This window comes from Gymnodraco acuticeps, unplaced genomic scaffold (genome assembly GCF_902827175.1).
Source record: "Gymnodraco acuticeps unplaced genomic scaffold, fGymAcu1.1, whole genome shotgun sequence".
Lineage (NCBI taxonomy): Eukaryota > Metazoa > Chordata > Actinopteri > Perciformes > Bathydraconidae > Gymnodraco > Gymnodraco acuticeps.
The window spans coordinates 648,681-670,706 of NW_022989748.1; the positions used below are offsets into that span (position 1 = coordinate 648,681).

Below are 22,026 nucleotides of genomic sequence, written 5' to 3' on the forward strand. Positions count from 1 at the left end.
CCTTAGCTTTCATTTATGCTAAAACGCACATGTTTTCATGCTAACGGAAGAAAACATGGGCGTTTTGGTGAATGTAAACTCAAAACAACAACACCAGTCAAAGGTTTTTGTTTTTTTAAAGTAACAAATGGTTTTCCTGGTTTCAGATGTGTTGTGAAATACTGAGTTTGGTCTAACACTTCTCAGATTGACAGTATCAGAAACAGGATATTTAGAAAACACAGGGCAGAATACACAGATGAATTGACAAATTACAATGATGAAAAACAGGGATTTTAAGCTGTTTTTTTAGATAAGGGCTCAAAAAAATCGGGCCATATTGAGGTCAAGGGGTGATATTTGATGCGCTCGAGTAGAGGGTAGAGTTTGCAACCACAGGAAATGTACATAAACAGGTATGGGTGTAAGTATGTTTACACACCATATATTATAACATGTTCTGCTGTTTGCAATTCATAGCAACAAGCAGAAATACTGATGGAATACAAATGTATTTTTGATATGTTTATGCCCTCGACTTTCTCTTTCCACGTTTGTCTATCTTATCAGTCTCTTCTGCTTTTTTAGACATAAAACACAGCAGTGACATATGTATTGTTTGTTTAAAAAAACAAAACTGCACACACAATTTGGGTAACATTTGCATAACTGATGTTGCGACACAAGTAGTGTTTGTATCCATGCATGCATGCAAAAACGGGAAATCCACAGAGAGAACATATGAAAAATAGTTTGCACTGCATAACAGTAAACAGCGACCCAGCGAGGACCATTAACCTGAAGGAAAAGTGGTCTGGAAAGGCAGAGAAAGAGCGGAGGATGGGGATGACAGGAGGAGGAGTGTGTGGTTGTAAAGCCACCATAAACAGAGGAGGGCGCACTGTAAATATTTGTTTAGCCGTGCACTCAATCCCCAAGCTTTCTACTACATGTATGTCACTCATCATTTTTTCTCCTTATATCTGTGTGGCTTTGCTGGCTGTATTTTAAGGAATCTATTTGCGCTTTCACTTTTTACAAATGTTTATGTTGCTCTTCTTGTTACTCTGTCTGACTCTGGGTCTGTTTGCTCTCCCCATGTTTCCGTTCCAATAACCAACACAGAATACATCTCATAAGGTCACTGTCCCTGGCCTCCAAGTATTATAAACTCTTCTCTCATTACCTCACTTGGGCATGTGATGTCATCGCCCTGCTGGCTGTGTTGCTCTCCTGGGATTGGCCGTGGGGTATTAAAAGGTCAGAAATACTGGACCAATGGGCATTACACTCTGTCTCAATCAACTTTGTCCTCTGATTGGCCTGTGGAGGGAATAAAGGAACTCAATTCCTGGGGGGAAGTGGAACCACTGCGGGGGCTGTGGGACCACACACACACACACACACACACACACACGACACACAAACACACACACACACACACACACACACACACACACACACACCACACCACACACACAACACACACCACACACACACACACACACACACACACACACACACACACACACACACACACACACACTACACACACACACACACACACCACACACACCCACACACACACACAACACACACACACCACACACACACACACACCACACACACACCACACACACACACACACACTACACACACACAACACACACACACACACACACACACACACACACACACACACACACACACACACACACACAACACACACACACACACACACACACACACACACACACACACACACACACACACCACACACACACACACACACCACACACACACACACACACACACAACACACACACCACACAACACACACCAATTAATCTCCCCCAGGCCCGTGGTTTCCATTCTGCCATTACCATTGCGCTCCTTGGAGACCGCCCCGTAGTTAATGAGCACTAAAACTTAGTCTGTAGTGTGTGTGTGTGTCTTTAACAGTTCACATTTTCTTACTAGCTAGTAATGCAAGACACACACAGACGCAGCGATATGCAGACAGGCATATCCTCGACATGCAGGTCCTGACTTGTGAAACATCCTGACCTGTTGTGCAACTAAGACAGGGTGTGTGTGTGTGTGTGTGTGTGTGTGTGTGTGTTAAAGATGTGATGCACGTGACACAGAAGCGAGAGCAATTCTTCACGAGCAAATCTTCGCGCGGAAAGAGTACAAATGTGTCAGCATGTGATCTGAGAAGTGTGTGAACGCGAAGAAGAAATGTGTGTGTCTTGGCACGCTGCTGTGTATCCGAGCGCACAGCGTGGTGCGTGTGTCCGCGTGAAGGTCGCTCATCCCAGCAAGCACATTCCTAACATATTCCTGCCTTCTGCTCAGTTAGCGTGTGTGTATCTGTGCGTTTCAGTGTGTAATATTTAGCTCGTCGTGGCAGCTGTTGCGCTCCATTCATCCCACGGAGCCCAAACACAGCTCGCTCCATTTATCTCCCCTGACTGGGCTGCAGGCTCATTGTTGCTTCAAATGACTCTTGTGTTGTGACAAAGTGCTATACTTTACTTTAATTGACTCTTTTTTTCTTACTCAAGTACTTCTGGCTCGCTTGCTGATTTCCTACAGTTTCCACAATGCACTTCTTCACCACTCCCGTGAACTTGTTGCACTCAGCGGCTGATTGTGTGGGCGAGGAGTATTGCTAGTTAAAAAAAAGGTGTAGTTGTTATTGCAGCGGCATGTGCTGCAATGCACTGTGGTCTATTGAGTCTAGAAGAGTTTCAACCTCCCTTTGTAGTTCTAATGAAGAGACATAAACATTTCTAATGATGTTTTATATTAGATTTGTTTCTGCCATCAACCACAGAAGCCCTGAACTTAGCTATTGCTGCTATATCATTTTACTGGTCAATTCATTGTGATTCATGATATTATCCTGAACCATCAGAATATGCTTTAAACTTTTACAATGGCACTAAAACATACTGGAATCAACCTGGGGGGGCAGAGCCATCTGGAACTCACTCCCCAAACACATCCGTGACTGCCCCAATCTCAACATGTTCAAATCTCACCTTTTCTGCTGCTTTTAATCTGTAATTAATGTTGTGTTTTATATATTTGAAGTGTTTTTATCTGTAAAGTGTCTTTGAGTTTCCAGAAAAGCGCTGTATAAATAAAATGCATTATTATTACTACAGTATCCCACATTTGGATAAGAGGACTATATCATAAATCATAAGATCACCATGACTAAAAAGAGAATAAATAATGATTTTTTTTATTACATGATAACTCCTGTATTTTTTAAACCAGGCTTCACTTCACTTCTAAAATGATAGATTTGTTATCACATCCACGATAAGTTACTATTTCCTCCCTGATAGCATAAATAAGATTATAATTCATGACATAGTATCCTATAGGGTAATTGGGTTGCCCTTCTGCAGTTGCGTGCAAAGGTGGGTTTGATGCAACAATTGCTATAAGGTTAGTCTATTGTTAGACACTACACACAAGCAAGGTAAATGCTACTCTGATTAGGTCCTTGTTCACTGACTCCTTTCCTTCCTTTATTTATTTCTTTGATGGATTCTCCACTTCCCCCTATTGCCACTCTCCCATTCATTTTCTTAAGATTAAAAAAACACAAAAGGGCAACTGAACAATCCAAAGAGTGCCACTCCTTTCCTGTGACGCGCCTGCGAGTGCGTTTCAAAGATCAGCACAGCTAAATAAGCCTCCAATAACCAATAACAGCTCCTATCAGATGGCACATGATGACGGCATAAAGGAAACTGATCCACCTTGACACGTGAACACACACAGCGCCAGAGCAGCACACATCTCCCCCTCTGGGGAGGTAGTTCGACAGAAGAAGACTTTATAGGACATAGAAACATGGGAGAAGTAGAACAAAGAGACCTTCAGATTGTTTTATGGCCGTGATGGGAGAGATGGCAAGGTGTTTAGAGAAAAAGAAGGAGAAGGACACTTTATACGCTGTGAAACATGGGAGAGCCCTGGATCTCTTTCTCTGTCGCCTCGTAATATTTCCTCTGCGTGAGATAACGCTCTGCCTTTTATCTCTCCGTCTCGTTCTTTGTCTTTCACTTTGTTTCATTAATCTGTGGTCTGGAAAGAGAGCAAACATTTTAGTCACTTAGCTAAACAGTCTGATCCGGAGTCATTTGTAATCAGTGAATTATGAGCACAAATACAAAGCAGTAGAAGTGCTGCAAAGCTGGAAAAAGAAACAATAAATGAAGTCCAAATGTGCGAAGCGTTTATGAAAAAGTTGGAAATCAATACCAAATGTCCCAAAACAAATAAATAAATGCAGGACTTGGCCCAATTCACACGATAACTCACACACAACAACTGCAGTAATCATAAATCTCTCACACATAAATCAGGGAGTGAACCCAAACCTGCATGTGCAGGCAGATGCACAGAAACAAAGCAATAAAAGATCCAGAAAGAGTTGATGAAACCACATTCTTGGGAGGTGGAACAAAGAAAGAGTCAACATTAATGTTCATATTAAAAAAGGGAAAACTATGGCAAGGAGGTCAAAGCTGAATCAGAATGTCTGTGTGTGATTTGTGAGGGATGTATTACATTTAGTCATATACATTTTTGTAAAGCGCTTTGAGCACCTGTAAAAGCGCTCTAATAAAAAAAAAAATGTAATGCATTATTATTATTATTATTATTATATTTTAGGGATACAGTGTTTTAGGCACAGGAACGAGGCAGGACAGAGACCCTCTAAAAAAAGACTCATGGTGATGACATAATGAATTGGTGGTTTACGTCTTAAGAAATGTCTCGAGTCAGCTTCGTTTGTGCTGAATGCCTTTATTCAAGAAAATGATAAGCCAGAAGATTTAAAGTGGGGCTATGATGTCACTCTTTTTGGAGAAACTCAGTTTTATGGATCTCTCGATTAAATCAATTCAGTGGTTGGTCATTAAAGTGTTGAATGTTAGGCAATTAGTTGAAAGCCAAAGCAATACATTCTATTTGCCCATATTTTTCTGCCAAATAAAATAAGTACTGTATGGTCAACAAACCACCTTTTTGTATCGCCCCGTCTGCCTTTACGCTATTCAGTAGTGAAAAACTAGACTTATGCTTTAAATTAGAATTGATAAGCCGCTAACACACGTGGTGGAAGTTTGAACAGCGGAGGGATGAGTAAAGCACCATGACATGTACTCTGTGGAGAAGAGGAAGCATCTGCCCAGACAATGGACTCGATACTGACAGTGTCTCACTTCTCCATTCAGTGAAATTGTATGTGTGTGCGTGCGTGCGTGCGTGCGTGCTTGTCATAGAGTGAAAGTGAAGACTGCTCGGCCATGTGCACGGCCTGATAATGTCAACAGAAGATGATGGAGTAGAGTACAGAAACCAGGAGGGAAGAAAGAGGGAGCAAACTGTCACATTATCGACTAACACACTCCACTTCCCCTGCAAACCGCTCACTGGGGGTGTGTGCGAGAAAAATGACCTCCTGCACGAGTATGTGTGTGTGTGTGTGTTATCTAAACCCCGTGTTCAAAGTTAATTCCTTGTGGATGTTTGACTTTAGTCAGGGAGATAATCTTTATTAGATCTCTCCCTAGACCTAACAACACACACACACACACACACACACACACACACACACACACACACACCACACACACACACACACACACACACACACACACACACACACACACACACACACACACACACACACACACACACACACACACACACACACACACACACACACACACACACACACACACACACACACACACACACACACGACCTTTGTTACCAGTTAAGATGGCTAAGATAAAAGAGTTGATTTTTAATGGTTTTAGGTTGTTGCTGCATTTCTCTATATTATATCTTAAAAAATGTAAATGTTTGACAGAATATGCAGTTTAAATATGTGAGCTACTTTATTCAGAACACAACAAATCTAAAGCGCAGACACCACTTCCTCTAATATTTGACTTACACGTTTCAGATCATTGTCACAACTCAAGTGTTTATGGTTTCTGTCCCCCCCCCCCCATCAATCTGGTCAAGGTATGTGAAATCACTTCCACCCCATTAGAGCCTAAATTGCACTTCTGTGGCAACTCAATTACCTCCCTGAGGGCAAAGTCCAAAGGACCAGGTGCTATTGACATGACCTGCACACCTTAATGGAGGAGGGAGGGACAGAGAGAGAGGAGGAAGGACAGGAGGAGAGGGAGAGGAATTCAGAGAAAAGGGGAAATGTGGAGGAGGAGGGGGAGGAGGTGGGGGAGAGGGGATGACGAAATTCCCCAGAACCTCCATCTCCATGTCTGAATGACTTCCTGCCAACTTTCCCACGCCAAGGAGGGGGAATGAGCGAGATTAGAAGTGTTGTTGCAAGAAATGAAAGAGTCATAACTCTAGTAGGAAGGACCATGTGAGAAAGAAGAAGAAGATAAACCGAAGAAGAAGAAATAAATTTAGCTATAGGTGGCAGACAAAGAAAAGATGAAGAGCAGAGAGGGAGGAAATGTCATCCTTCAGTTTACATTAGAGGAACAACTTCTGCCTCGTCTCCCTGAAGGCTACCAGCTGCCCCCGACACAGAGAGACACGAGGAAGTGAAGGGGGGAGAGGGAGATGAATTGAAGGTGGATTATCTGTTTAGAAACAGGGCAGGAGCCAGCAGCTAAAGTGATCAAGAAAGCATAGCCAAAGTAAAACACAGCGGTGAGGAGGATTAGCTGTAGTGTTAGGTGCATTTCAGCTCATGGCAGGTGAGGCCAGGACAACACTTCATCAGGAAGGCTTTGGAGTTTACTGGAAACGACCTTTCAGCTGACAAATCGTCCGCGTTGGCAACAGCAGTGTGGAAACTGACTGCAGACATGAAATACGGGGAAACAAGTTGCCATGATGGATATCTGGACTGGTAAGCCCAGTTTGGCCATGCAGTGGAGACCAGGCTTTACAAGGTGTTGTTTTTCAAACTACAGGAATAATCAAATGTCAACATTCCTGAATAATGAAGGTGCAAGATAGAGATGGAATTGACACAAATCCAGGTGAAGGGCTCAAAATGTATCCGAATTTGATTTAAATTGCAATGTCCAAATATTGGAGTAAATTCAATATTTATTAAAGTGAATAATATGAATCCAAATGAAGTCGTGTGGAGCTGCAGAGATGTGCCAGCCAACAAATGTTATTCAACAGACATACAAATCCTTCCACATTATCATGTTAACATATATGTTAGTGAAGATTACAATAACGATGCAAAAATGGTTATTCTCTTCAATAACATGAATAATTATGAGATTGCAATATCAGTGAGAATAATCGCAAATATCTTCAAAAGTGTTCAGCCTTAATTATAATGAGTAAGTATTGAAAAGGAAACTTTGATTCGAGGTTATCCTCTCTGGGAAAGCCATTTTTCACTGAAGTAGCTTCTTTCATTTATACTAGCTGTTTAAAAGTTTATGATGCATCCCAAACTTCTTAGAGATCCCTTTAACCCCCTTCCTCCATCTTCCTGTTATTGTACCAACATCAATCCTCTCATCTGCTAAACACTGAAAACACTGAGTTAAGCCTGCACATGTAAAACAGAGATGAAGCACAGTTTGGCTAGAGGACAGAGAAAGGACACACACAGCGGAGTAAACAGCAGGGTGCAGACATATGTTGTAACAGATGTGTGGATTTTGGATGTTGTGTAACCCTCAGGCTGGCATGCACTGTGTGTATGGACCAACCGACCAGTATTCAGGAAGTTTGAAATGAGTCGTAATTAGTTTTTTTTAGGTCTAATATGACTATTTCATTATAATAAAAGGCATTTTAATAGTTTGATAAGAGGGTGCCATGAAGATGTTTTTTTTATTTTTAGGACTGATGATGTATTGGGAAGTTTCCCACCTGGATAAGATGGACACTTAAGGATTGATAAAGGGGTCCCAACCAAATACATTTACATTTTTTCCGTGGACAGGCAGGCATTTAGAAACAGCTTTTGTAGACTTTAATCATATGGGTTTTATGTATTTAAAAAAAGATATCTTCTGAACTCCTGCTGCACATGAACTGTTTCAAAGATAACACTTGAAACAAATGAGCAGTGTGTACATCAAACGGCATCAAATGTGTTAGACCAACGTTTGTTTAGGCTTGTACGCAATGTAACAGAATCCTGCTGTCATTACTTTCAACTATTCCTACAAAAATCAAGCCCCCTGTACCCAGCTCGATTAATGCCTGCAAAAAACCCAATGAATAATTACTAATATAAATCACAAGATTAAAGGAGCTGAACTCTTTCAACTGCAAATACATTTCTGAGCATGTCAATAACATATTTCCCAAATAGTGGACAGATGTTAACATTTGGTAACGAAAAGACAGACAGATGGAAGGACAGTGAGTGAAAGGAAAGAAAAACAGACTGGTGCATGCTGGGGTGTGTCTGCCTGGTCTCACTGCCAAACCACCGGTGTGTGTGTGTGTGTGTGTGTGTGTGTGTGTGTGTGTGTGTGTGTGTGTGTGTGTGTGTGTGTGTGTGTGTGTGTGTGTGTGTGTGTGTGTGTGTGTGTGTGTGTGTGTGTGTGATGTTATCACCACTGACTCAAGAATTATGGGAAATTCTGGGCCCCGAGCGCGCGCACGCACGCACGCACACACACGTCAGAGGTCTGGTAAGCCGAACCTCCGAACATTACACAAAGATGGAGAGGGGGAGATAACCGAGAGAAAAGGATAACGGAGGAAGGGGGTGAGAGAGACATGTCAAAGATTAACAGATGGAGAAAGCGCATATAATGCACAGCTGAGCGACACCGCAGGAAGAATATTGTCCCCAAGAAAAGGACGAATAAGACCAAAGCATATCAAATATCTGAAAATGAGAGAAATACAAAGACGGTTACTCAAACGAAAAAGTTAAACAGAGTGGAGGTGACACAAAACAGATGGAGGAACGTGAACAGAAAGGAAATGGAGGGAGGATGGGACGAGGGGGAACACCTGGAGAAAAGGTGAAAGGACACACATTCAGATGGATATACAAAAGGAGGAAGAAAGGGAATGAGATGATAAACATTTGAAGAGGAAATTTGGCCCAATACATCTGAAAGAGAAGTTGAAAAATGGAGGCAGGTGGACTAAACAAAGAGGAGTAAAGACAGAGTAATGATGGATAGAGAAAGAGAAGTGGGTGCACATAAGGATCATTCTGAAGTCATATTTGATATATCGTGTGATACCAATGACCCACACTACCATATCAAAACTATGAGAATGAGATAGCAGCAGGTAACCGCTCACTTTCCAGTCCCAAGTACATCTATGGTCAATTAAATTAAATTATTAGTTACAATAATTGCTTATTACTGAAGATCATTAAGTGAAACTACAGCTGAGATATAAGGACACACTCTCAACTGTTACACAAGTTGTGTGTACTTTTGACCTGTTCAGGTTGGTATACATATGAACACGTGACCTGGTTACAACCTCCTTACAGATGTTTTTAATGAAACTGCACTTGTTTGTTATCATGGTGATACCAGGCTTATCGTATCATTTGTTATTTCATAGTCTTAGGTAAATAGAATTAAAGTAGTTCAGCTGAGGTTTCTTTGTATGTACCTTCTTCTTAAACAGTGGCACTTTCCTAATTGTAGTATAATCAACCTTTTATTTACGAGGTAAATACTTAGTAATTAGTGAGCTGTAAAAAAAAAAAGGGTTACCGGTCCTTAAACTCAAATCCATAGGGGAGTGGACGGGAAGTTCTAATAAAATGGAATGTCACTGCTTCCTCCTTCTCACCTTGATAACGAAAAGATAGAGAAAGATACTTTCTACCCTCTCATCTCAAGTTGAGCATTGTTAAAAAGTTATTGAACACGTTTTTGGGTTATAGACTTTCGGACTTCTGAGTTGAGCTTTCTAAAAATAAACGTTTCTCCCTGACCATTGGCACTCCTGCAAAACAGACACAAAACATCTTCATCACCTCCATATGGGAATAACCCTTACCCAAAAGCAGCGTCTTTAGCTGAACAACTTGACATCCAAAGTGAAATGAAAAGCAGAGCATCAAAAATAACAAACTGCACTGGAGATCAAATATTTTGGGTCCCTCTATTCAGAGAAATGGGTTCCATCCAGAATGCCCTAGTCATCTGTGTAAAGCGTATTAGCCGATTAATAATAGCTAGATATCTGTGTTGCCGTGTCCTCTTTCTTTCTAGCTCTGGTTCAAAATCTCCAGGGGAGCTGATTTAAAGTTTCACTGAAATAGGACTTCTGTAAAGCCACGGCCCTTGTCTTTATTTCTGAGGTGGTGATTTAACCTCAGACAACAGAGAGAGAAAGTTCATTCGACCAAAAGGAGGTAAGAGAAGGAGCACGGTATCATTTCTACCGTCCAGATTTTGTGAGCCAGATTTAACCTGCGTCATTGAAGAAACTTAATGCTCAGAAAAGTAGACAGAAGCCACCGTGCAACGGAGTGATTTCTGGAAGGTGTAAAGACACCACAGATGTGACTGAAAAAAAAACATCTTAGCAGCTGCAACATCCAACTTTGGACATTAAAAACCAGCTACCATTATGACATTATGTCACTGGCTGACTGTTTTCTACATGTCTAAATACCCACCTTTCTCTCTCATTGGCCCTGGTGGTCTGAATGTTTTGAGACAGATTTCAGACTTGTGGCCAACAGCGAGCCGCATTCCCGCTACTGAAGCAAGAATAGAGCCACAGTCCAGCTCAGTGATGCCAACATTAACAAAGATGAAAAGGACTAAGTAAGTAAGGAAAGAAAAGCCAAACACTGCGGCACATGAGGCAGATGAGTTGGCTCCGCTTCATCCTCACATTCCCAGGGAAGAAGAGGCCGTTGAGTCAGAAGTTGTTGTTGTTTTAAGATTAAATCTGACAATAGTGTGACAGTTTCAGTAATCGTGCTCACATGGGATTGAGAATTCTGGTTCATGTCTGTCTATAGCTATTTTCTCTTTTTGTTTATGTAACACTGAAACCAACTCGTGTTACATATCTTTGTTAATCTAAAGATAATCCATCATTTAATGGGACAGTTTTTTAGTTCGGTCAACATTTGAGGTCATTGTTATGGATGTTAACAATGAAAATCTCATCTTTCAACTTTGTCTTGTCGTCTTTTGTCTGAAACTGGCTCTTTCACCCTGTGTGTTCATGTCCCAACCTGACTTCATTTTAGCAATGTTGCCACATTCCCAAATGTCCCAACTAGGAGAGTCGTGGGAAAAAAAGATAATTGGAAAGGAAAGAACAAATAACACAACTTCACATGAAAGCAAGTCTATAAAACAGGGTTTTAGATGTTACTTTAGTGATTCTATGAGCATTATCGCTTCAGGCAGGTGACTCATAGGACTGGGGTCATTGGTGACATTTTATGTTTGGAACTTGAATTCCCTATAAAAGTGTTACTGCCAATAAAAATAGGACCAAGACAGCACGCATGAGTCCGACTAACCAACAGAACCAGGCAGGGTTTGCCTATCTCTTTACTTTAAGTGACATCTACACAGTACTGTATATGCAGTCGTCTTTTCTGAATCTGTGTTCCAACTTGTAGCTTCTCCACAGCTGAAGTGACTTCTAACAAACTCCAGTTGTGTGTCTTCAATGAACGGCTTGCTCTCGTTGTGTGCAGAGATTTCATCTTCACGATGTAAAGACTTAATGACGCTTGCTGAAACAGTGTCCACCGCTGCACCGCAGGCGACAAATGGCCTATGATCGCAATCACCACACACACCCCACACACAACACACACACAAACACACACAACACACTACACACACAACACGTACACACACCTTACACACACAACACACACACACACACACACACACACACACACACACACCACACACACACACACACACACACACACACCACACACACACACACACACACACACACACACACACACACACACAACACACACACACACACACACACACACACACACACACACACACACACACACACACACACACACACACACACACACACACACACACACACACACACACACACACACACACACACACACACACACACACACACACACACACACACACACACACACACACACACACACACTGAGTATTTAAAGCCCCTGTGTGTTATGTGAATGCAAGGACACATGCGGACACACGTGCAGACAGACAGCATGATGTGTGCTCTGGCCCAGATCATGTACACACACACACATGAGTACACACACGATCACACACACCCAAACAAGCAGACACAACACAGTGGTAATATTAGCTATCAACAGGTCATTCCGTACATGCCTTAAGGATAAATAGGCAGCTAGAAATAAAAAGAGGGACACTGGTTTGTGTGTGTGTGAGAGAAAAGTCGAAAAACATAGAGAGAGAAGTGGGTGGAGGGATGGGGGAGTAAATTAAGCTGTCCTGAAATATCATTTGATACACATGAAGAGGTTTCACAGAATGTACAAATAGCCATTTTGAGAATTTGGCCTATTTTCATTTTAGAAATAAACATCTGAAATACACATTAAGATGTTCATTTTAAACTGTATCTATATTTGTTTCATAGATTCAAATAAGATAGTGTCTTATTTGAATAATTAAACATTAAAGAAAATGTATATTTCATAACAAATGTGGGCTAATGTAATTAATCGAAGGGGGATAGTGACATCTGTTAAATGTGCACTATTCACCTGTATGTCTACCGTTAAAAGGTGGAGAGGAGACAGAGGAAGACGTAACAAAGACATGGAAGATGATTAAAACAAAAAAATATGTTATTCTTCTACACTGCACAACCGTAATCAGAATCTCAAACCCTACATCCTGCTGACGCACTGTCTACTACATCTGGCTAATCATGTCAACAAATGGCTAAAATCCAATATTACCAAACTAATGGCTTAAGCGCAGCCACCAAAGACATGCGGGGGGGGGGGGGGGGGGGTATTGGGAAACAGAGATTGAGGGAAAGAGATGGAGGACTAAAAGGATGAAGACCACAAAGACATCGGGGGGAGACGGAGGAAGAGAGGGGAGAGGAGGCAAACAAGGCCGGGACAAATTGATGAAAGCCAATTTGGCTGAACTAATGGACTGGATAAAACCACAATGAGAGACAATGAGACACTGAAGACGAGGAGGAAGAATCGAAGAAAAGATAAACTAAATGGCAGGAGGAAGAAGGAGCTATGTGGAGCTCAAGGAAACAAATCAAAAGTGTATTGTCCATTTGCGTTGGTGCATCAAAAACCCATTGTGGTCTGCTGTAGAATGGACCTTTAGTATTCCATCACGTCTGTTTTTGTGAATGCGATGCACCTTGAGAACAAACTGCAGTGATGGAAGAAGTACTCAGACCTTTACTTAAGTAAAAGTAGCAATACTATGGTGTAAAAATACTCTGTTACAAGAAAAAGTCCTGCATTCAAAAGTGTACTCAATTTAAAAATCCACAAAGAAGCTGGTAGCTATTCCTTAGAACAGCTGTGGTGGAGTAAAGAGTGTCTCACCAGGTTGGAGCCTCCAGTCCAGTAGAGGAAGAATCCATCGGGGTCAACTTTCAGGGTCACCAGGGTGGGGGGGCCGCTGTTTGGCTCCTATACAAGAGCAGACGTAGAGAAGTTAGTGGGACAAAAAATAACATCCGTTTCTTCTTCAAACACAATTAGAAGTTAAGTGAGGTCCATGTTTAGAAGCAGATGGGTACAGGGTTATTACAACCGGTGTCTTATCTCAATTCATTCAGCCATACATTCTATTGGCTGTAAAGACTTCAAAGTCTTCGCTGATGCCTGGAAACATGGCGCACAAAGACAAAAACAGGGATATAGATGATCAGTGCAGCCATATTATGTGTATTAAGTTATTTAAAAAGGTATAGCTGAAATAATAACCTTTGTGAAAGCCAAAGTCACAGTTGGGTTATTTTAACTGACAAGCAATATGAAGTACGTCATTTATACAACGTTACAATATTTAACCCAAAACAGGTTTCAAATGATGTTTTCCAAATCCTAGCCACATATATTGAGCACTAACGTAATCTTGTATACCATTACATTTAAAAAGTAATATAGTTGTCTTAACAATAGACCTGAAACGATATGACTTTATACTATATTTTGATATGCAAAAATACATAAGAAACAAGAGGTAACAAAAGATAATGAACTGACTGATAATGAACAGCTGTTTAGATGATGCAAACAACGGTTTGGCCGTCTCATTCATGTGCAGTATAATGATGGCACAGGAGCCTTCATCAACATGTCATTAGCATCATCATTATGTGGTCATACATATACTCACACACATACACACACACACACGCAGCTACTGGCTCTGTAATTACAGTGGTAAGCGCTCGTACTCCGGTCCAGCAGACAAACATAACGTCCAGACATCCTGGGAAACAGCGATGATGATCTAGATTGTTTGTTATTACAGTGACAGATGACTCATGTGCACATATGGCATTACAAACATCAATATCATCATCTTCATCTTCATCAGGGGAAGATCTGCCCAAAACCTTCCCAATGACACCGAATATCAGAGGGAATGCAGCAAGATTTTAAAAACGCACGACACAAACTGATAGCCACATAAAAGGTATTTCTTAATGAGATAGAACATCAATCCATTGATACAAAGAGATACTCTACTTATGACAAGCAAATTATCCAATAATACATATCACTTTATAGTTCAATAAATGACTATTTCAATCATGTATACTCACAATAATCAGGCTCGCCTTGTATGGGGGAATAAACATTGGTAAGCAGAAAAAAAGCTTTAAACAATAGAAATGATTTAAAAAAGGAATTATAAGATGTCTTTACGCTCACTTAAAATCATGCTTCTAATCCATCTCTCCACAAGGAAGCGAATATGTGTAGCTACCTAAAGTTATATATATATATTTGTTATGTTTTTCCCCCAGGAAATGGACATTTTTTAGTGCATTTCAAGCCAAACATACCTTGAGTTTAGGCTCCGCAGTTGGCTTACGGAGAAAGAGTTAGCAGGAGAGGAAGATGTGTGGATTTGGATAAGGAGGAGGAGGTTTGAGAGAGAGAAATATGGGAGAAAATGGTGAAGGGTGAAAGAAATAAACCAACATTTTAGAGGGAGTAGAAGAAATCCCTCAACATCACGAGACCTTAATTAGCTACAGTGGATTAAACGTTTTTTTAAAACCAGTTGGAAATTTGCCAGCTGTCTTTCTGGGCTTTTATATGAATCCCAGTGGGTTTGTGATGTGAAGCCACGTCGGAGCTGTAAATCACTCGCTGCGATTAGGCTGTGACCTGATGTCAGATTAGGCTGCGACTTGATGTCAGATTAGGCTGCGACCTGATGTCAGAGTAGGCTGCGACCTGATGTCAGATTAGGCTGCGACCTGATGTCAGATTAGGCTGCGACCTGATGTCAGATTAGGCTGCGACCTGATGTCAGATTAGGCTGCGACCTGATGTCAGAGTAGGCTGCGACCTGATGTCAGATTAGGCTGCGACCTGATGTCAGATTAGGCTGCGACCTGATGTCAGATTAGGCTGCGACCTGATGTCAGAGTAGGCTGTGACCTGATGTCAGATTAGGCTGCGACCTGATGTCAGATTAGGCTGCGACCTGATGTCAGAGTAGGCTGTGACCTGATGTCAGAGTAGGCTGCGACCTGATGTCAGATTAGGCTGCGACCTGATGTCAGATTAGGCTGCGACCTGATGTCAGATTAGGCTGCGACCTGATGTCAGAGTAGGCTGTGACCTGATGTCAGAGTAGGCTGCGACCTGATGTCAGATTAGGCTGCGACCTGATGTCAGATGCTCTCTTCAACTGGGGATTTAGTGTCAAGGCAGAGCAGAACATGATTACAACTGATTGACACATCCTGTTTATATTAGTAGATCAAACTGTGCTTTCAATGCAAATTGTTTGCAAATCAAAAATGCATCTTGGGGGATGGAGGCAAATGAGAATGTTTGCTGCTGCTGGTAAACAACAAAAGAATGTTGTATTGTTTTGGTTGACATTTGAATGCTTTTATAAATGCATTCATTGTGTTTTGATATGGTTTATCTGAACTGCATTATTATGCATTATTATAACATTGGTAGACTGAGGTAGGATTGTTCCTGGGTTATGATTCAAATGTCTAATAATCTCAGAGCAAAATCCATGTTTTATCTATCCAAATATCCAGCTTCCATTCATACTTGATGAGGAAGATTGTCAGAACAAAAGAACAGTTGGCTCTGCAGCTCACTGCACACAAAGGGAGAAACACACCTGTATTAACTAACAGCACCATCAATTACATTTATAGACCCACAATAACATCATAAACGTCATCTGTTCATCATAAAATATAACGACAGACATTTGAAAGCCTTAATAGAAGCTTGAGACATTAGGTTCAGCCCTATACAGTAAATCATGTGTTATGGTAGCTGTGGTGATGCTGCAGTTATGAAACCCTCTCTTTACCCTGTCACTATTTCATTCTTCTCTTGACAATTCACACTTTGCAGTATAGATACACACATGTATGGAAATGTGATCTATAGGCTGATGTGACATTATATTTCAACAGCTGCATATTCCCTGCAGGCCCCCCACACACACACACACAACACACACACACACACACACAACACACACACACACACACACACACACACACACACACACACACACAACACACACACACACACACACACACACACACACACACACACACACACACACACACACACACACACACACACACACACACACACACACACACACACACACACACACACACACACACACACACACACACACACACACACACACACACACACAACACTCTTTAGTGCTGCCGTTCGCCATGACGCGCATTTCTGTTCACTCTGTCTTTTATCTCTTTCTATATGGAGTCTTTCAACCTTTTCATGTTCACACATTTCCTAGCTTGATTCTTTCATTTGGTTAGTCTTAGCATCAATTAAGTGTCCAAATGAAATGAAATGTCAAGGTCATTGTAGTATGCATTAGTTAAAAGGTAAGTCCTTAAAATATGCTTAACATTATAATGTGTTAATAATAGCTTCATAAACATGTCCGTTGTTAGATTACAAAATACATTTATAAACTTAAAAGTTAATGTACTGCTTTGGAACGCAAATACAATACTTAAGACTTTCGTCATCACCTTTTCTGGCCAAAACGTACCCCTCTTCACATCAGTTACCAACCTGGGTGTATGATTTGACCGACATCTGACCTTTGACACCCACATCAAAGACCTGTGCAAAACCTCCTTCTACCACCTCAGGAACATTGCAAAACTCCGTCCTACACTCTCCCTGCCAGATGCTGAACAACTGGTCCATGCCTTCCTTTCCTCAAGGCTTGACTATTGCAACGCTCTCCGCATCGGGACTCCTAGCGGGAGCCTTCAGAAGCTCCAATACATACAGAACAGTACCGCTAGGATCCTGATGAGGGTGAGAAAGTACAACCACATCAAACCCGTCATCTATTGCCTCCACTGGCTTCCTGTCTCATTCAGGATCAAATACAAGATTGCATTACTGACTCATCAGTGCATCCACGGGAATGCTCCTCCATACCTCAAAGAACTACTCTCATCACAAACCTCCACACGCAACCTCCGTTCCACAACAAACCATCTGCTTCGCCCCCCCAGGACCAAACTCCGCACAAAGGGGGATCGGGCTTTCTGTGCAGCGGCTCCTTACCTGTGGAATTCCCTCCCAGACCACCTGAGGACTGACGCCTTCAAGAAAGGCCTAAAAACCTTTCTTTTAAAAAAAGCTTTTGATTTGAGTTTGTTTCTTTTGTTTGTTTTTTACACCTCCTGCAGCACTTTAGGGTTGCTTTTAGCAATGAAAGGTGCTTTACAAATACAATTTATTATTATTACTTTCTTAAACTAAATTATAACAGCATTACAAACCCTTGTATATACATTAATAGGAAGTAATCAACAGGTATTTCAGAATGGAAATAGCCGTTGTTTATTGTACTAGTCATTTTTTCTTGTTTGGGTTTATTACAGCCACTCTTGTAAACGTTTTAGAACTCAAAGGGTCACTGTGGTTTCCAGATGGAAATAAGGGAGATGTCAGAAACCTAAATTATTACTTCATGCCGTTGACACACGCACCTTGTTTACCATAAACATGCACCCTGTGGTGCTGAGAGGGGGTGGTAGGGTTATAATTAAAACTCACCCTCTCCCTAATTAATGGCCATATGTAGAAACCTTCTGAAGTCTCGCCTCATTTCCTTCCTTTCATGTTTTTCTTTCTCTATGCATGTCAATCATCCTCCAGTTCACCCTCTCCCCAACACTTTGACTTTGTATGCCCTCCCTAATTCATTTAATGCCACGTCTCTTTCTCCGGATGCCCTGACCCTTTGACACACACACACACACACACACACACAACACACACACACACACAACACAACACACACACACAACACACACACACACACACACACACACACACAACACACACACACACACACACACACACACACACACACACACACACACACACACACACACACACCACACACACACACACACACACACACACACACACACACACACACACACACACACACACACACACACACACACACACACACACACACACACACACACACACACACACACACACACACACACACACACACACACACACACACACACACACACACACACACACACACCACACACCACACACCACACACACACACACAACACACACACACACACCACACACACACACACACAGAGAGAGCAGACCAAAGGTGCACTTGGAGCAGCCACTTTTTTTTATCAGTTAGGCTTTCTCCTGACTCACATTATACAACACACACACATTAATTTACAGCGAGGTCAGCGTGTAGGAAGAGAGCCATGTGTGTTTTTCTACATGTGTATGCTCTAAGTTAATAGGTTGTGATTTTTCAAGAGGGGCTCATTAGCTGCCGTCTGTCCGTGTTAGGCCCCCTCCTCGGGGGGGGGGGGTGTGTGGTGTGTGGTGTGTTGTGTGGTGTGTGTGCTGTGTGTAGCGACAGTTTGCAGGAGTGGAGTGAGAAACAGGGCCAGTGTGCACTTAGTGTGTTTGAGCTGCTGCTTTGGCAACATGGTAAAAGTTGATGACAGTAGGTAACCTTTGGACTCCAGAGAGGCGAGAAAGAGGGAGGCCAAGCTATAGAATATAAAACAGAAAGAAGGTCAGGAGAGTTAATGTTTAGTAGATCGCTAGATAGCATGTAGTAGATGTATTTACACTGAACAAAAATATAAATGCAACACTTTTGTTTTTGCTCCCATTTTTCACGAGATGAACTCAAAGATTTAAAACATTTTCTATATACACAAAATAACTATTTCTCTCAAATATTGTTCACAAATCTGAAAAAATCTGTGATCTGTATCTCCTTTGCCGAGATAATCCATCCCACCTCACAGGTGTGGCATATCAAGATGCTGATTAGACAGCATGATTATTGCACAGGTGTGGCTTAGGCTGGCCACAATAAAAGGCCACTCTGAAACGTGCAGTTTTGCTTTATTGGGGGGGTCTGGGGGGGTCCGAAAACCAGTCAGTATCTGGTGTGACCACCATTTGCCTCACGCAGTGCAACACATCTCCTTCGCATAGAGTTGATCAGGTTGTTGATTGTGGCCTGTGGAATGTTGGTCCACTCCTCTTCAATGGCTGAGCGAAGTTGCTGGATATTGGCAGGAACTGGAACACGCCGTCGTATACGCCGATCCAGAGCATCCCAAACATGCTCAATGGGTGACATGTCCGGTGAGTATGCTGGCCATGCAAGAACTGGGATGTTTTCAGCCTCCAGGAATTGTGTACAGATCCTTGCAACATGGGGCCGTGCATTATCATGCTGCAACATGAGGTGATGGTCGTGGATGAATGGCACAACAATGGGCCTCAGGATCTCGTCACGGTATCTCTGTGCATTCACAATGCCATCAATACAATGCACCTGTGTTCGTCGTCCATAACATACGCCTGCCCATACCATAACCCCACCACCACCATGGGCCACTCGATTCACAACATTGACATCAGAAAACCGCTCACCCACACGACGCCACACACGCTGTCTGCCATCTGCCCTGAACAGTGAAAACCGGGATTCATCCGTGAAGAGAACACCTCTCCAACGTGCCAGACGCCATCGAATGTGAGCATTTGCCCACTCAAGTCGGTTACGGCGACGAACCGGAGTCAGGTCGAGACCCCGATGAGGACGACGAGCATGCAGATGAGCTTCCCTGAGACGGTTTCTGACAGTTTGTGCAGAAATGCTTTGGTTATGCAAACCGATTGTTGCAGCAGCTGTCCGAGTGGCTGGTCTCAGACGATCTTGGAGGTGAACATGCTGGATGTGGAGGTCCTGGGCTGGTGTGGTTGCGGTTGTGAGGCCGGTTGGATGTACTGCCAAATTCTCTAAACGCCTTTGGAGACGGCTTATGGTAGAGAAATGAACATTCAATTCACGGGCAACAGCTCTGGTGGACATTCCTGCAGTCAAAATGCCAATTGCACGCTCCCTCAAAACTTGCGACATCTGTGGCATTGTGCTGTGTGATAAAACTGAACATTTAGAGTGGCCTTTTATTGTGGCCAGCCTAAGGCACACCTGTGCAATAATCATGCTGTCTAATCAGCATCTTGATATGCCACACCTGTGAGGTGGGATGGATTATCTCAGCAAAGGAGAAGTGCTCACTATCACAGATTTTTTCAGATTTGTGAACAATATTTGAGAGAAATGGTTATTTTGTGTATATAGAAAATGTTTTAGATCTTTGAGTTCATCTCATGAAAAATGGGAGCAAAAACAAAAGTGTTGCATTTATATTTTTGTTCAGTGTATCAAAACAGCATTAATACTGCAAGCGTAAACGTGTCTGGTATTTGAGGGGACGCTAGGACTGAGAGCCGCAAATTCACAAAAGGATTGCGTGGCTTTTGTAGCTGCTAAACCTGCACAAATAAGACTGAATAAATCATGTTTTGCTCAAAACTTTGCAAGGGGTGAGATACAACTCTAACTGCACTGTCAAACAAATGCAGTTTTTCTGCTCCACTGCCATTTGCACATATGGAAATTGGGTAATATGCAAATATTTGCTCATATCAGATTGATTTTATGACACAGAAAACAAAGTATCTTTGCAGAAATTGTTCATGAGAAATCAACCAACCAACACCATTTTCAATACGTCCAGTGTATAAAGAAATAAACTCATTATTTCTTTATGGGATTGCACTGCGCAATATATTTTGTGAATCGGCCCTCAGTGCTCTCATAGCTGCTGTAACACCTAATTTCTCCGCAGGGGTCATTTAACCTTCATCTGATCCAACATCCACTCAGGAAATGAACCGCTAACCCCGCCAGTGCTAGTGCCATGTTCTAACTACCGAACAATACCCCAGTGTATACAGGTTGCACCGAGTTAAATAAAGTGGCAAGATTTTATTCCGGATTCCCCCCCCCCCCCCCCATTAGGAGGATCAAATTCTCTGCACCAGAGTCCTCGTCACAGCTGAGGTGGTGTGAGAGAGCACAGGGGATGTGGGTCGGGTTACGCACAATCTGAACTAGTTCAAAAACGTAGTCAGAAATTAGAAGTTTATTGTTGTTGCTGCCTTCACCAACAACAGTACATAGCGTAGCTTCCTGCTGGTGTTTCTCCAACTATAATCTACCATACAAAATAAATCACATATACATATAACCCTACTTCCATGTGTGCCATTAACATTGGGGACACTTAAATGGCAGATTTAGTTCCTTTTCAAAGTATAATTTGAATAAAATGTTCTGAAAAAAGCTTGCGAACAAATGAAAACGCTTTAAGAAAGTTGTGTTAGCACATTAAGTAAACGTAAAATGCATTGAAAATGTAGAT

At 42.0% G+C, this 22,026-nt stretch overlaps 1 protein-coding gene across 5 annotated transcripts in view; it reads right to left on the reverse strand.

Annotated features, from left to right (window-relative positions):
* plcb3 (phospholipase C, beta 3 (phosphatidylinositol-specific)) overlaps positions 1-22,026 on the reverse strand; it is a 53,459-nt gene that overhangs the window by 24,357 nt on the left and 7,076 nt on the right. For all 5 annotated transcript variants that reach the window (XM_034223165.1, XM_034223009.1, XM_034222934.1 and 2 more), the window contains exon 2: positions 13,556-13,642. Coding sequence is in view for 4 of the 5 variants with exons in the window: in XM_034223009.1 (XP_034078900.1) it covers positions 13,556-13,642 (87 nt within the window). In the remaining variant the exon portion in view is untranslated. The remainder of the gene's footprint in view (positions 1-13,555; positions 13,643-22,026) is intronic.